Genomic DNA, 16861 nt, shown 5'->3' on the forward strand with positions numbered 1-16861 from the left:
GCATATTTTTTTTTCTAGCATTAAAAGCAGTGGAGACGTTCAATAATAAACAACGGTAAGAATTTAGACGAGACAAAGGCTATTCCCTAGCATACGGATTAAATAATAATAAAAAAAGATATATTTTACAAATAATTTGAATTCGGTATTAAAAGGGAAACAAATGCAATTTTATTCCTTTTTTAAAATTAAAACGTACAAAATAATTCGTAAGCAAAAGTATATCACTAATCAAAGCAACTCATTCATTTTGTATCAGAATATGAATGTAAAACACGCCAAAAACAAACAAACAAAGCAGTAAACAAGATCTAAGCAGACAAAACTTTGAAATTTTCTTTTTTCTCCAGCGCCAAAAAGAATAGATTTTTGAAAAGAAAGTTTTCATTATTCTTTTGCATAATATTCCATCCATATTCTTTTGCTCTTCAAAAGTTATTCGCGTATTATATTCAACTGTATAATTAATTAGATAGTAGCGGGCCTTATTAATTATTCACTGTATAATTAATAAGGCGTGGTGTTAAACAAACAGTGCATAATGCATGAAGTGGTGTCACTTCCTCCGCAGCAGATTTGATTAAATTTGTTGATTATGTCTTTTGAATTTTACCTCAAACTCTAGTTAATTAAATTTCGAATAATTGGGTCGGCACTCGTGTCACGTAGCTTGAATGACGTCACGTGATCGGAGTTATTTCATCAAAAACAGGAGAACTGCTAGCGGGAATATTCAGAGAGAGTTTTTTTCCCCTCTCCTGCGGATAAATAAAGTAAAGAAGAGAAAACCTATTGCGATAGAGCTGCTGTTGTGAATTATGAATCTCTCGTGAAATGATAATTTGTACATTTTTTATGTTAAGTTTCCCATTGGCAATAGATAACTTATATCTTGCGGCACAGAACCAAAGGGATTTATTCAATAATATGGCCTATTCTGGGAAATTTGACGCGCAAATTGCCAAAATCATTAATAACAGTACAAAATGTTGTTGATAATCTGTAAGTCAAATAAAATTCCATAAACTATGATAATAACGAAAAAAATAAATATTCTTTTTAAGATTCAGTTTTTATTTCAATAAAATATGAAAGTGAAATGCCACGTAAACCATAATTTAGAGAAAGCGTGTTAAAATCTTTACTAACTTAAATGGATTTTGGATTTCCCTTCCTCCAAAAATCATTAGTTAACTGCACTATCCAAGTGGAAATGAGCTTCGTCTGCCAAGAATATATTCCACAGATATTCTTCACTCGTTTGAATGTACAAAAAAATTCGTTACTTAACACTGATTTGTGTTAGAGGAAAGAAGCAGATGAACAAGAGGTACCTTGAAGAGATAAAATTGTTTTAAAAATAGTGTTGGAATTCGTACCCAGACAATGTGAAGCACTTCATAGCTATTGCTTCAATGACAAAGAAATCAGTGGTTGTTATACTACTGCTATTCTCTTTGCCCAGACTATTGTTCTATATATAGCACGCATCAGCATATTATCTGGCCAAGCGAAAAGAATGCAACCATACAAAGATATTTTACGAAATTTATATTAGCTAAAGTAATTACAAACGTAACAAAGAAGGAAAGTTTATGCTAATATCGATAAATAATATAGAATATTTGATTACAAAATTGTACGTCCACAAGCGGTCGGGCGGTTAAATCGCTGAAGGGCTCAAATCTCGGCGAACGAGCCGGCCGCCTGTGACCTATGTGGTTTTCTGTATGAGTAACTGAATACGAGACAGTCTACCTCAAAAAGCTCCCACAACCGGCATCCCTTCCCTCAGATAGACAGCTCCTATCTGCTTGGCCATTATCCGATTCAAATCACTGCAAAACTACGTCCTTCAGAGAAGACGCTTCTAGTGTGAATCAAGTTATGTTCGTTAGTATTACAAAATGTATAATGCTTTCACAAACATTTTCATATCTGAGTGGAATAAAATATATTATAAAGGATGATATTTGTAAAAAAAAATATCAGCAATGTTACATATATGTTAGAGTTAAATGATGTTATTAATAAGTCTGTCTAAAAATCTGAAAGCTGAATTATCAGTTCCTATTTGGATCCCTCACTGTTTTAACGTTATTTTAAGCCTAGTTGATATTTTTGTATTTTTATTTGCGCTCTTCAGCCCGTGAATTTCGATTTACCCGCTCTGAACTCTTTAGTTAATGATTTTATAAAGTATTTTCTGCTTCCTGCATGCCTTCAGGATATAACGGTGGCACACTCGGCACGTATTGGAGATGTCCAGGTTCGAGTCCCGGCTGGGACATTGCTCATTTTTCACATCTCCCGCTTTGAGAAAACCTAATGGCTGTATAACTTGATCCATTTTACGTCTTTTGCTTGCAAGAGATGAGTTAAATTTATATTAAATAGACCAGCTACTTGGAATAATTCGATCTATTCGTAGACATGAGGAAGTTTTAAAACCTTTCCCATTCAGCTAATGCACAGCTGTCATATTATAAAATAATTTCAGTTGCAATGCATGTTATGACAACGCCGTTGAGTATCGAATATGGTAAAAATGAAATTCGAATAAAGCGGCTATTTTCAACAAGCTAAAACATTATAGATCGTTGAATGTCACGCCCTATTGATTTCCCCTTAAAAAAAAATGGAGTAACTACCACGCATACGCAAGTATTGCATCCACCATTCAAAATCTATGTACCTGAAAGTTGGAACTGCTCAGACCCTGGGTAATTAAGCAGAACGCAGTCCTTACATGATAAGTCAGAATGCAGCATTTTCAGGATATCGAGTAATATCTACAAATGTAGGCCGATATACGTTGCAAAAATATTTATTTAAAAAAATGAATTATACATGCAAAATGTTACAGAAAAATGTACCAATTAAAACCGTGTTACATTAACATATGTTTAAACAAATTAACATTTTATTTATTTCATAGCGAATTTATTTATTTCATTTTCTGTTTTCATTCATGTATCTTTTTCGTAATATGATATAAGCACAAATGTTTTCAAGCAACACTGACTTAAATTTCACTAAAAGTTATTTAAATTTTAAATAGGTTTTTAATTTTATAAGTTTTTTCCTAAGAAACTAAATTCCATGACTGCCTGCAGGTGGTTTTGTTCATTCAAGTTATGATTTTATTTCTTTCCTTTATTTTTAAGAGAGCACATTTAAGGATACGAATATTACTGCTAATAATAATATTAGGAGTACTTATTACCATATACATACTTAGTATATACAGTAGTACTTATTATATATAATCGTACTTATTACTGTATACAATCAAAATCACAAAAAGAAAAAAAAAAGACTTGTAAAGAAATTTGGGGGGAGGGAAGAAGAAGAAGAAAAACAAGTAAATCAACGGATCTCCCAAAAAAGGAAAAGTGATGATTCACCATGCTTTGCATTCTTGTGTCATCGTTCTGTTTTTTAACACCATAAAGTGCTTTTATATTAATTCTATTAATGAACTTCCGCCTTCTGTCTCAATTGTTTTCGTTTGACGAAACGCGCTTATGGTATTAGCTAGATTCGAGTTTTCTCACGCTTTTCACTTGATAAGTCCGTGTGAAACCTCGAGTTGGGCTAATTTACCATTTATTGCAATTTTTTTGTATATAATTTCTTTGTCTTTGAAATGTTATTGATTTTTTGCGTACATAATATGAAAATTTTTGAGTTCAAAATTTTTGAGTCTTTTCTAATCCCTTCTTGATTTTGAAGTATATATCGTTTTGCAGTTATTACTGTAGGCTTTTTCGCGATAACTTTTACTGCTTTAATATTACATTATTGTTTATACTTCGTGTAATTTTTTACTCTGGAACTGCAGTATCAAAAGTGCTTTATAGCATTAGCTATTTTGAACTTCCTCTTCTGTGCAAATATTATCACTGTTAAAACATTTAAGGAACTACAAGCACAGGCCAATTTTGCAAAACGTTGCCATCCCATGTGGCATACGTTTTGCAGCTTGTTTTTCAGATTGCTAGAATTCATTACTTCTGCGCAATTTTGTCAAGGGAAAACCTTTCGGAGCGATTTAAATTAAGCATTTTATATACAGAGAGTAGAAATGGTAAAATATACTCAAATTACATAAAATTGCAAAGCAAAAAATTATACCAAATTTTGTGTCTCCACTTTTTAATCAACGTTAGAATCAAAATCTGAACATTTATATTCGTATTTACAATAACTTCTTGCGGTTTCATTAAAAATTACCCCCCCCCTTTTTTTTAATTGCAAAATTGAATAGCTGTATCTGTAGAATTTCTTTTGTTTAGCATTCATGTTCAGTTATATAGTTACTAAAAATAATGTATTTTTAAATATATTAGTTGGTATTTTATCAACAATGCATAATATTTTAAGAAAGTTATGAAAATTAATATATTGAAAATTAATATAAATGTCACTATCCATTTAGTATAAACTGTTAAAACTTACAACTTGCTTGATCCACTACTGACTGTCTGCTTACAACTGCTTGATCCAAACTGTCTTGAAGGGCTTATATATTTCTTGTTTTTGTTTTTCGTGAATCTCTGTTAATAAAAATTTCCACTTTTTATCTAATTTTTCATTTACAACTGTCATAAAGCATATTTTAATAACATTGCCAAATTCGTTTCGTGACTCAGAATAATTACCTTTCGGGCATTTTATCAATAGAAAACTACTAAATTCCTTTACTTCATAATTGCAGTGAAAGAAGCACGGTATTTTTAAGTACTTTGCACAAGCAAAATGTTTTAAATTTTCTAAAATGTTCTTTATTATGTATCCAATTTAGCTGCAAACATTTTTTTTAATCTAAAATATCAAATATCTAAAAATGTTTTAAGTACGTTGACATACACTCAAGAGCCAAAACATTATGACCAGCCCTACATTTTGCGATGAACGCGCCTGGATGACGTGGAAGGCACGTGATCAGGTGAAAGTGGTATTTAACTGCTGCTGGAGAGTCTGAAGAATCACACCGCGTCTGGCATGAGGGGCTTATTTATAAGTTAATCAGCTTAAAGTTCAGTGATGCGCTGATTAAAATTATTTATTCTTTCCTGACAAACAGAACTTTCCACATTCAAATTGGCGAAAGTAAATCGATTATGAAAGAAGTAAAGGCCGGGGTCCCACAGGGATCTATTTTAGGGCCAGTACTCTATCTTTTTTACGTAGCAGACTTACCTGCTGAACACCTTGATCAAAACTTCTTCATGGGGTGCTACGCAGATGATACAGCTTTCGCTGTCAAGTCTGGGACACCGAATTTTGCCCTAAAGAAACTGCAGAGATTTATGCCTAAGCTGGAACATTGGTGCGCCAAATGGAAAATAGCAATCAATGCTGATAAGTCCAAACTGCTAATCTTTAAGAAAAATAAGATGAATCATCCCTTGACAACACAACTGATACTCTTTGACACTGTAGTGCCTGTTGTCAAAAGTGCTACCTACCTTGGACTAAAATATTGTTCAAATTTCCTCTGGAAAGAACATATTAACTGCATTAGAGGAAAAACTATCGGAGTCTTACGAAGTCTCACGCCGCTTCTGTCTGCGACTTCCAGATTAGACTTAAAAAGGAAAAGACACATATATATATCTATCATACGTCCTATCTTCTCTTATGCCTCTCCCGCCTGGGCAACTGTTCAGAAGAAGGAGATAGACAAGTTACAAATTCTACAAAATAAAGCTCTTCGAATGATAGCTAGTGCACATTGTTACGTTTCAAATCACACTCTACACCGTGACTTGAAAATGGAATCCGTCGAGACGTATTTGCATAATGCTAACAACAATTTCTTTAATAAGGCTCAGGAATGTGTACCCATGACTGATCTTAATGTCTTGGATTATGTGATTCTTAATGAAGATGCCTCGTTAACACCACTCGCGGCCCACCTCGCCAGGGACTTAAATTTCCCAACGTAAAATTTTCATGATGGGTACGCACTGCTCTTGTACATATTGTATATAATATAATTATTTTTATTTTTATTTTTAATTTTCAATTGTAATTAATGTATTTCCTTTTTACGTTTCAGTAGTATGTATGTAATAAAGTATTATATGTTTATTTTTTATGATGTGTCTTAAATTCAAATGTCAAGATTGAAATTGTTGGATTTTGTCTGTGTTTCTTGATGTTCATGTACACAAACATTTCACACAGATCCTCACGGCTCCTGCTTTGCGATTTTCTTATTGTGCGCGCCTTTAAAGGCCTTGCGACACATGGTCGCCCCCTGTAAACACCTTTGACCTCTCTAAACTTGTCAAGAAACTGCAACGTCATGTGCCCTTTGGGCTTATTTTCAAGAGCCGGACAAGTTGCGCAGCCGCGCGACATTTCGGCTATAGTCGCACAGACTAGACTAGACTGAAGAATCACATCACTTGGATTGCTTCACTCATAGAGTGAAGTCTTGTTTTTTGCTCTCTCTCTACTTGATTCCTTTTGTAAGTATGATTTTGCTCTCACGGAAAAACAGATAGCCAGCAGAATGTCGATAGATAACAAAGGCAAATGCCTTAATAAGCCGAGGCCTACGTCTGATTTTGACAATGAAGTACAACAAATTGTCCATCATATTCAAGAACTTAAAGATGCCATAGAAAAAGTACAACAACTTCCTATAACTAAAGAAAGCGTCCAACTCCGACGATCCATGCAAGCCGAACTTAAAACTCAAGAACAGAAACTTTATTCTTTCATCCCTAAAAGAGATGTAGATAATATTATTGCACAGTTCCCGCCTTCCGCTAGCAATAGCGCAAATGATTGGTCTATAGTAAAGCCAGCCAAAAGATCGCGTCGCGATAGCGGATCTTCATACAGCTCTCAAACAATCAGCACTTCCTCACGATTTGACTCTCTTAATAATGAAGAAATGCTTGATACAAATAATGATGACATCGATATGACCCCTCAAACGGAAAAGCCTAAAAAACCTAACAGCCCTTATCCAAAAGATACCAAAATACCACCAATAGTCATTACAGATCTTAAAAACAATAACTGGCCGGAAATTCGTAAACACATAAAAGAAAATTTAAAAATCACTAAGCTTGAAACGAAAATTGAAGGTGACAACATCAGAGTTCAATTTTTTAACGAAGATGACTTCCGCACCGTACAAGACTATCTCGAAAAAGCACCTATCCCATTCCACACTTTTCTCTTAACCAAAGAAAAGAATCTCAAAACAGTAATTAAAGGCTTATCTGCACAAACCCCTATCGAAGAAATAAAAGAAGAACTTAAACTACATAAAATCACAGTCTTAAAAATTCACCAGCTACAAAGAATGCGAGACGGAATACCCACTATACTCCCAATTTTTACGTCGAAACACCTAGAACACCACAAGAAAAAGAAATCTTTAACATAACGCACATCAGCGATATGAAAGTTAGAATTGTTGGATACAACTCTAGACCTGGTCCCGTACAGTGTTATCGTTGTCAACGATACGGACACACGCAGAGAGCGTGTCATAATCAACCACGATGCGTAAGATGTCTTGAAAATCACCTTTCTTTCCAATGCCCGATTAAAGATAAAAAAGAAATTCCTGCAAGATGCGTGCTTTGTAGTGGTTTTCACGCCGCTACAAGTATTGATTGTCCTGAACATCCTAGTAAAAATACCAAAAAAAAAGCAGAAAATTCCACAAAAAGAAGATTTTCCAAATTTCAATAAACAAAACCCCGAACCAATTAAAGAAGATACCAATAAGAAAACTTACGCGAATGTTACAGCACCTAAAGAAAACGAGACCGAAAAAACCAAAATATCAGAAGTCAAAAACCTAGATGAATTTAAATCCCTTATTTTCAAATTAAAAGATCTGTATCATAAATTTACCAAAGTAACCAACGAGAACGAGAAGCTTGATTTCGCCCTGCAGGCACTAGAACTGTTTGTTTAAGTACTTTTAAGTGCTAAATTGATCAGGTGGAGACGAAGCCGAGCGGTACAGACCTCGGAACTTTTTTGCTCAACGAGATCGTAGGTTCGGTCCTAACCGAACAGTTAAATACCAAATAGGACTTGTAATATATTTTTTCTTCTCATTATTTACTCCAGAATTTTCTACTACTTGTATTTTATTTTTTATATGTTACAGTTTATTTTTATGTGACTTAAAAATTTTTCTAAATAATTTTTTAATATGTACAGTTGAAGCATGTGAATGAAGAATACAACATCATTTTTGACATAGGTTATTGCCAAAAAAGCTTTTATTAAAGCTCATGATTTACCCATGAAGTCATCGATGGGATTTATATTAGTAAGAGTCTCACGACTGATACTTCTTAAATGTTCGAAGATCCAAGATCCAAGATCCTGAAGAATCATTCTTTCACTTACTTCTGTGTGTGACGGGAAACGCTGCGGATCTAAGGGACTTTGATAGAGGGCAGATTGTAATGGCTCGAAAGCTCGGAACAAGTATTTCCGAAACTGCACGACTCGTGGATTGTTCGCGATCTACAGTTGTTAGTACGTATGAAAAGCGGATAAATGACGGTGAAACCAGCAAAAGACGACTTGGTGTTGGACGTCCCCACGTTATCAAAGAAAAAGGTCGTCGAAGACTGTCTCGCATATTAAAGCAAAACCGGAGCCAGACAGCGGCTCAGCTGACAGCCGAATACAATGCAGGGCCAAGTAGAAAAGTATCGGAGCACAGAGTTCAGCACACAGACACTGTTGGATATGGGGCTACGCAGCAAACGTCCCACTCGTGTGCCTTTGCTGACAAGCGTCATCGCCAACTGCGCCTGCGCTGGGCCCGGGAACATCACGACTGGTCCATGGATCAGTGGGAGAGAGTTTCCTGGTCAGATGAATCACGGTTTGTCATTCATCACGCCAATGGCCGTCTTCCATTACAATAGTTGCTCCCTCAATGCACAGTAGGTCGTACACAGGCCGGTGGTGGTGGTATTATGCTCTGGGGCACGTTCTCTTGGGCGTCTCTGGGACCCGTGGTTGTGATAGAACAGACCATAAATGCTACAGGGTATCTGAACATCATTGCGGACCAGTTGCATCCTTACATGGCCTCAGTTTTTCCAGCTGGAAATGGAATGTTCCAACAGGACAACGCCCCGTGTCACAAGGCTACAATTGTGTTGGAGTGGTTCCAGGAACATGATGCTTATTTCCAGTTAATGTCCTAGCCGCCTAACTCACCGGATCTCAATCCGATAGAACACATTTGGGATGTCATGGAACGGCAGCTCAGAGGTCAAAGACCACCAATTCGCAATATCTCGGATTTGCGTGACAGTTGCTACAACATCTAGTACAATCTGCCTCCGGCCATCTATCAAGAACTTGTGGCATCCATGCCAAGGCAGGTTGAAGCTGTGTTGCGCGCCAAAGGTGTCCCAACTCGTTATTGTCAGGTGGTCATAATGTTTTGGCTCTTGAGTGTAAAATCGATATGTCGAGGACAAGACTAGTTAGGTTGTATCGGAAAGTTAAACTCAGTTTCATTTAATTTAAACACTGGTCTAATTTCTTTGACAGGAGGATGAATTATCGTCCTATCTTTGCCTTCAAACCTAGAATGCTAAAGTAACAACAAGAAAGTAAAAGTCAAACTAAAACATTTATTTTCATTTCAATTCGAAGTTAAAGGAAATTAAAAAGTTAACAACATTAACTTCCGCTTCTTTCGGGCTAGAAAGACAACAATGATTCATATTACAAGTTTAAATTTAAAGCCTAAAAACCTGGCTGTGCTAACCCGTAACTACTAACGTAATTTTAGTCAAAAGCAAATTCATCAGTCTGGAGCACGGAGCTAAAAGGGAAGCAGTAGAGGAGTTTCACCGCAGCAGACTTTACCAAATCTCTAAGATATTATTAGAGTTCATTACTTAAAGTCGCCTTATTTACATTTTGTGACAGAGTGATGGAACAGTAGGAAATGCAGGAAAGATACAACATAAAAAGTAATGTTTTTGTTAAAATAAATCTTGCAATCTCATAATTATTTATAAGATCTGAATTGTGAATATAACATTGTGCAAACATCCGCCCAAATGAACAATTTTCTAACTGTATGTTTACCTTTTATTATGTATGCAAATTTTACTGTATTAAAACACGTTCATGTTGAAATCTTTTGAAGACCTCAATCTATGTTTGTGCATCGACAAGTATACTTTGAAAACTTGCAGCCTCTGAAACATTTATAGGATCCCGGTATATTTACTCGTGTTTATTTATTGCAATACAACTATGCGTGCTAAGTAAAATCTTTATCTTCATTTATGCTACGCTATCAGTTCAGGTTCTAAAGCATTTCTGAATTTCAATGTAAAGGAATTTGTGAACTTCAAATAAAACTTCATTGTAAATAATTTCTCATACTGTCAATCTTTTTATGAGAGACTAATAAGGATGCCATATAGGTAGATATTCTGCTTTCGGAATTTTTTCCCCCTCCAGTGGCCGTACACTTTACTAGTAGTTAAGAATTCGTCAGGAATAGCCAAATTCATCAGTCATATAAGCTGTCGCATCACCGAGAATGCTGTCCAAAATGCATCTTAAGCGGTAACCAAATTTCATTCGCGAGAAATGGAAAGTTTGAAATGTAAGCCTGTGAAAGTAAAATGCTCAATAAAAGTTTAAAATTTAACCACGGGAAAAGATGGCTTCTCGGATAAAGTGTCGTAGACCTATTACTTAAAAGAAAATAATTAATGTTATGTATCAACTGTTGCTATATATTCTTATTATTTTCATACTTTTTACTTTAAAATTAATCTCTTTAAATATTTTTTTTTTCTCTCAATGCAGAAAACACAGATCAAGACCACCAACAGAAAGCCAAAACCAAACGGGTGCGAACTACATTCACGGAGGAGCAGCTTCAAGTCCTACAAGCCAATTTCAACCTAGATTCGAATCCGGATGGCCAGGATTTAGAAAGAATAGCCCAGATTACTGGTCTCAGCAAACGAGTAACTCAAGTCTGGTTTCAGAACTCGAGGGCACGGCAAAAGAAATATCTCAACAATCAAGCAAAGAAAGCTAACGGTAAAAATTTCTGCCTGTTAAAAACACTTTTTAATAAGTTAAATTTCATCCTTATCTTTCCTAATGTAGTGGTTATTTAAAATCATAACTATTCAGTAAATTCCAAAGATAATGTTGAACGGTTCAAACATAACCAGAGTGATAAAAACAATGTTACTAGCTACAAGGTTTGTTTTTCCTTCAGCAGAAATCTTTGAGCGTGTGAGGTAAGTGGTCCAAAGTATACTGAAAAGCAAACTGGAGAACTAAATGTAATTGTGTCATCTTATCTCCCACCTTCTGTAAGTGAAATGTCATCATTAAACTCGAATATTGGGAAGTGTCTAACCTTGTCTGCTTATTGACCTTGAGTAAAAAGTTGAAAACTGATACACATGATAAGTAAGAACAAGTTAACATATTCTAGAGCAAATTTGTCCAGTGGAATCAGTTTCTTCAGTTGATGAGATGAAGATTTCGCCTATTTTTCATCAACCATAATTTCCCCTGAACTATTTCCCTTAAACATATATATTTTTTTTAATGCTCAGAAATCAGATTTTTCTGTTTAACAACCTCTTGCGTTAAGTCTATTAATTCTTAATTCCCTGCATATTCATGGACTAATTTATATGTATTTATAATATTAAAATAAAATATCTATGGCTTTCAAAAGTAGAATTATTTACAAAAAAGTAATAGCAGTTTTCATTTGCGTGAATTCACAGATGATTCATCAAATAAGAATCTGGGAAAAAATAAAGCCTCAATAATATATCATCTAATTAAAAAAAAAATTCCTTAAAATTCTGGCACAGAATAAGATGAAAAATCAATAAATCAATAAACAAATGTAGCTTGCAATGTTTCCAAAACAAATTTCGAGAAGTGAAAATTTGCAGCATTTATTATATTGGGAGAAAGAGTTACAACATGCTGGTGACTGCAAAAATAAATAAATGAATAAATAATAAAACAAAGGAAATGCGCCACTTATTAAAGGAAGCTGGCCCGCTTTCACAATACACATGCTGAAAACCACCATGCAACACGAGTTTGAATCCATGTCTGAAAAATTTGGAAAGTCGCCAGATAGCACTGTGTCGCCAAATCTCTTTACTTTAAACCTGATTATTAAATAACAGTTGTAAGTTCAGTTTTCAGAAATGACACCTTATCATCTGAAGCTTTTTCTTAAACCTGTTTGGCATCGAAAGCTAAGTTATCAAATCACAGTTAACGTATCCTATTTCTATCATTTCCTAACCTCTTCATGTCAACTAAATATCTCATTCTGAAGTGAGTTTTTGTACATTCCGCCTAGACGGTATAGTGGTTAGAGGAGCCTGACTGCGATACCGAAGAGCCCGGGATCAAAGGCATTTGGGGGGGGGGATGGTAAAATTGTCTGTTTCTTCATAGGAGGTAATGGTGGTCGTCTGTTAGGTGCATCCACAATGAAATGGCCACCACTTCTGGCCTTAATAGTGGCCAATGCCATTAACGGCAATTGAGGAAAAAAGAAAAAGAAAAAAAAAAAAAAAAAAAAAAAAAAAACGTTTTCGTACATACGAATCAGAAGAGACAAGACAGAGTTACAAATTAAGAACAGCTGGTTAGAAATTTATAATAAACACTGCAACAGTGTATTACAAACGAAATTTTAGCTTAGTAAGTTCTTAACTATAGACTTCTAAATAAATAAAGCAAAACGAATCTGGTCTTAGGTACGGCCGACTTGAATCTAGCAAACAGAAAAGTTTCTAAAGAAAACACAGATATTCAGTAAATAGCATTAACGAAAATTACAATAAAAAGAAAAGCCAAACGAAGTATGATTCGTGTATAATATAAATGAAATCAAGCTAACATAATTCAAACTAGCAGTTCTCAGACCAGTTATTAAACTGAACTTGAGACTCAACTGGACTTATTCTCGAAGCGTGTTCACTAACTATTTTTTGTGCCTTATCTTGTTTACTTCAGATTAACATCCGTTTAAATCTACAAATTTTATTGCAGCCAGAAGGCAAACGTTGTGCCTGTTGCTGGTTTAGGCCTAGGGCACCTTAGAGGTGACAGTGGCAATGTGCTCACCATTTTTGAAGAAGTATCCCTCGGGAACGGATCCGAAGATTTCTCAACCGTCTTTTCCTTCTACCATCCTCTCGAGAGGACTTTCAGCTCGAAAGTATTTTAATGCTTCCATGTCGCAAAGTCATTATACGCTACCCATACATCCATGGCTTCTCCGGGATTCAAACTAGGGTCCAAAGCTATGGAAGCCAGTTCACTTACCACTATGCAAACATCGATGCTAACCATTTAAACTACAAAAAGTACTATCTACCCTGGATTTACATCGCATTTGGAAATTGCTTTCAAATTTCACATAACAATGCTGACTGAGAAAACTTTTGTGGCAAATGAATGTCCCAAAACTTCAATCATTAGCTAATCATTTTTTTTTTTTCCTATGTGTCGCACCACCGTAACGAAACAGCCTGAAAATCACATACTTCACACTTTCTTTCTTTCGGTAACATGCGTCACACTTTTCCAGCGCAGCGAGAATAGAAATAGAAAGGAAAAGAACGAAGAAATAGAAAGGAAATTATCTATAAGATAATAAAAAATATAGTTATGTAAATAATCTCCAAAACTTCACAATTTTACTCAAAAATTGATTTAAATGTTGCCCACAACCATTCATTGGGTTCTGAGTGCTATGAAAAACCAAAAAATTTCAAATTAGAAAGCCCTTGTATGATTTTGGGAAACTTTTTAAACCCAATTTAACGAAAAGAATGAAATAATTATTATGTTTCCTGAAGTTTAATGAATTCATATAATGAATTTGATTTTTCTTAAGGATATTTACTCCTTGGAATTTTAGCAAGAATAAAGGGTTATCAAGAAGGAACTCGAATCAAAACTGCTTTGAATTTGAACACTTTACATCATTAATATCTGAATTTACAAAACAAAATTTAAGTGTAGTATAAATCCATTTTCGTTTCACTTGTATTAAACTGATGATCACCTGCCATTAATTTTTGCATTTCTTTCAAATATATTAACAGTCACGTGCTTCCGTATCATAGTAAAATTATATTAAACTGAAATTTAATTTTTATATCATAAAATTTCTACATTAATTAACCATTGCCAATATAATATGGAAATAAATCACTGTGAATGAATATTGAGAAAATAGGGCTGTACTATATTTCTTTGTTATACGCAAAAAAGAATATTCAGGTAAAGTTGCTTATCATTGCAACAATTATAATTAATGTTAATTTCTTATTTTCTATTATGTTAAATAAAAACCCTATAATTTTTAGCTGTTAAATTGAAAGCTCAGACGCCTCATTTTGCCGCCATAATGACACGGGAATGACGAGTGTCTATCACAACGAATAATGCAACGACCCGTACCGTTATGACTTCTACTTTAGTAAAAAAAAAAAAAAAAAAAAAAAAAAAAAAAAAAAAACTGCGACCGAGAAGGAAGGAAAAGGTTTCCGACAAAAAATAACTAAACAACTCTTTATGAAAAATGTTTTGTGCTTTTTTTGAAGAAGGATGTTTTGAAAAATAAATAAATAAATAAAGTTCTTTTAAGAACCTTTGCGTTCAGTCTTGAACCATCTTAAAGATGAAGCTTTGACAATAACAACAGCATGTTCTACTACCTGAGTTTTATGTTTTCTTTTTTTTTTTTTTCTTCCAGCGATCTCGATGCCGTCGATGACAGCAGCGACATCTTGTCCAGGCTGTGGAATGTTGTACTGTCTTTGCTCCCACCCCAGCTTGCAACTCAACATGAGCCAGGTGGCGTGACTGTACAAGTCTAGCATGGCGGTACCGGTGACCTCTGACTTGTATATAGTTCATCATCGCCAAGGTGGTCATCGAGTACAGTCCGGTGACTAAACAAAAGAGAGAAAAAAAATGGTTCCCCGACGTTCCCTCTGAACGAAAACCAAATCCCTTTGGATACGCCAATCTCACATAGAGGAGCAAAGGGATAAATGGGTGGAGAGCTTGTTTAATGTCATGACCAGTTCGTATTAACGTGCGTGTAAAGTTCTTTGGCTCGATAATGTGTCAAATATATGTAATGTTGATTAGTGAGATTTTTTAAAGAAAAACACTTTATTTACGTGAAAGTTGCTTTTAATTCATACGTATTTGGAAAATGTTTCAGTGCATTAGTTTGTGGTGCGATTTATATATAAAAACTTTCCAGGGATAATAATTTAAAGAGTATGCAGCTAAATTTCAGAGATACAGACTGCATATGTAGTAATCCATTTGAATTCTAAAATCTGCTTTTGAGTTGAGTTTGTTACTCTTCTATATTAATTCATGCAATATTAAGACTACATGAAGTGAGAAGAATTATCAATGAAGAACGTCTTTCATCCGAATAAAGTAAAAAACCACGAAATTCATCTATCAAATGAGGCAACAGTTCGAAAAAGAAATCTGATGATATTTTATTTAAAATTTCTTGTTAATGAGACATATATATGTCAGTGGGTTCTCTCACCTTTATAAGAAACAGGATCGATCATTTTTCAGAATTGAAACCCTATCACAAATGTGATTAATATAATTTATTTTTCACTTGATTCATAGAGATATATTATGCAAATGTTTTTTTCCTACTTTTACAGAAATATTACATATTAAAAAAAGCGCAGTTTTACTCTTTTCTACAACTCGGAAGAACTGTTAATAATACATTTAATTCAATCGAGCACTTACGTAAGTCTTTCATGTTGAACTTTTTTTTTTTCCGAGATTTTATAAGTTATTGTTAGCAAAAGGAAACAACATACTAAAACATAAAAAATCAATTTCGAAAAGATATTTCAACTAAGAGTTTCGTTTATTATCAGGAGGGAGAAAGACAGAAAACAAAAATTAAAATTAACAATACGTACTGATCTCAGATAAAATAAAAAAAATATCCTTGATCCTCTTAAATGTAAAGAAATTAAGGCTAGAAAATAAATACTTCATATCTACAGGACGGAGATCTAAGTTCGAAACTAAATTGGGGATAAAATTTTATGGCAATAAAACATGTTTGTATCTTAATGTGTTAAGTAATATACACATGTAAGATGCTTCATTTAGCTTCACACGCTTTCAATAATCTGTTTATGTTGCTAGTCGTCTCCCCCCCCCCTAAAAAGAAAAGCCTCACAAGTTTCTCTAACAAGTCGGTTCATCAATTAATGATTGCAAATCCTTGTACAGCTATCTCGGAAGAAATAAATCTTTTGTTTTAGACTTTCTAAAGTCAAAGTGTTGATATTTAGAAGCATTTAATATTAAATTTTTAAGAATGCTTATCTCAGACTTTCTAAAGTAAACTTATTCATATTTACAAGTAATTAATTAACATTAAAATTTTAAGTTTTCTTATCTCAGTCTGATTCAAAGTAAAGACTTTTCAGTCTATATAATTTCAGACACAGACTAAGGTCCTACCAGAAGACCTGCTGTAACTTTAACAAGAAATAAACAATAAGAACATTTTAGTTATAAAGGGGACTGTGGTATTTATTATATGACTCAACTTGTTCGCTTTTCATTGAGTAAATTTCAGGTATTTAATTCATTTGAAATTTTTGAGAACATCTAGGATCTCAGGTTTGACTGTATAACATATTACTAATGCAATAATTGTAAACCTTTAATAATTTAATTATAACCTCACCAAATGATAGGTGAGCTCTTTAGTAGCCAGAGAAAGGAATTAATTCTCTGGAATGTTCCA

The 16861-nt window shown here is 34.2% G+C and overlaps 1 protein-coding gene across 2 annotated transcripts in view; it reads left to right on the forward strand.

Moving 5' to 3' along the window:
* Positions 1-16265, forward strand: part of Awh (LIM/homeobox protein arrowhead) — a 148519-nt gene extending 132254 nt beyond the window's left edge. For both annotated transcript variants that reach the window (XM_085807417.1, XM_085807416.1), the window contains exons 4-5: positions 10846-11085; positions 14801-16265. In XM_085807417.1, the coding sequence (XP_085663543.1) occupies positions 10846-11083 (238 nt within the window). In that variant the 3' untranslated portion in view covers positions 11084-11085; positions 14801-16265. The remainder of the gene's footprint in view (positions 1-10845; positions 11086-14800) is intronic.
* Positions 16266-16861: the final 596 nt, after the last annotated feature.

The sequence above is a fragment of the Stegodyphus dumicola genome, chromosome X1 (assembly GCF_044657685.1).
Source record: "Stegodyphus dumicola isolate Sdum_Otavi_A_Nest chromosome X1, ASM4465768v1".
In the NCBI taxonomy this organism is placed as follows: domain Eukaryota; kingdom Metazoa; phylum Arthropoda; class Arachnida; order Araneae; family Eresidae; genus Stegodyphus; species Stegodyphus dumicola.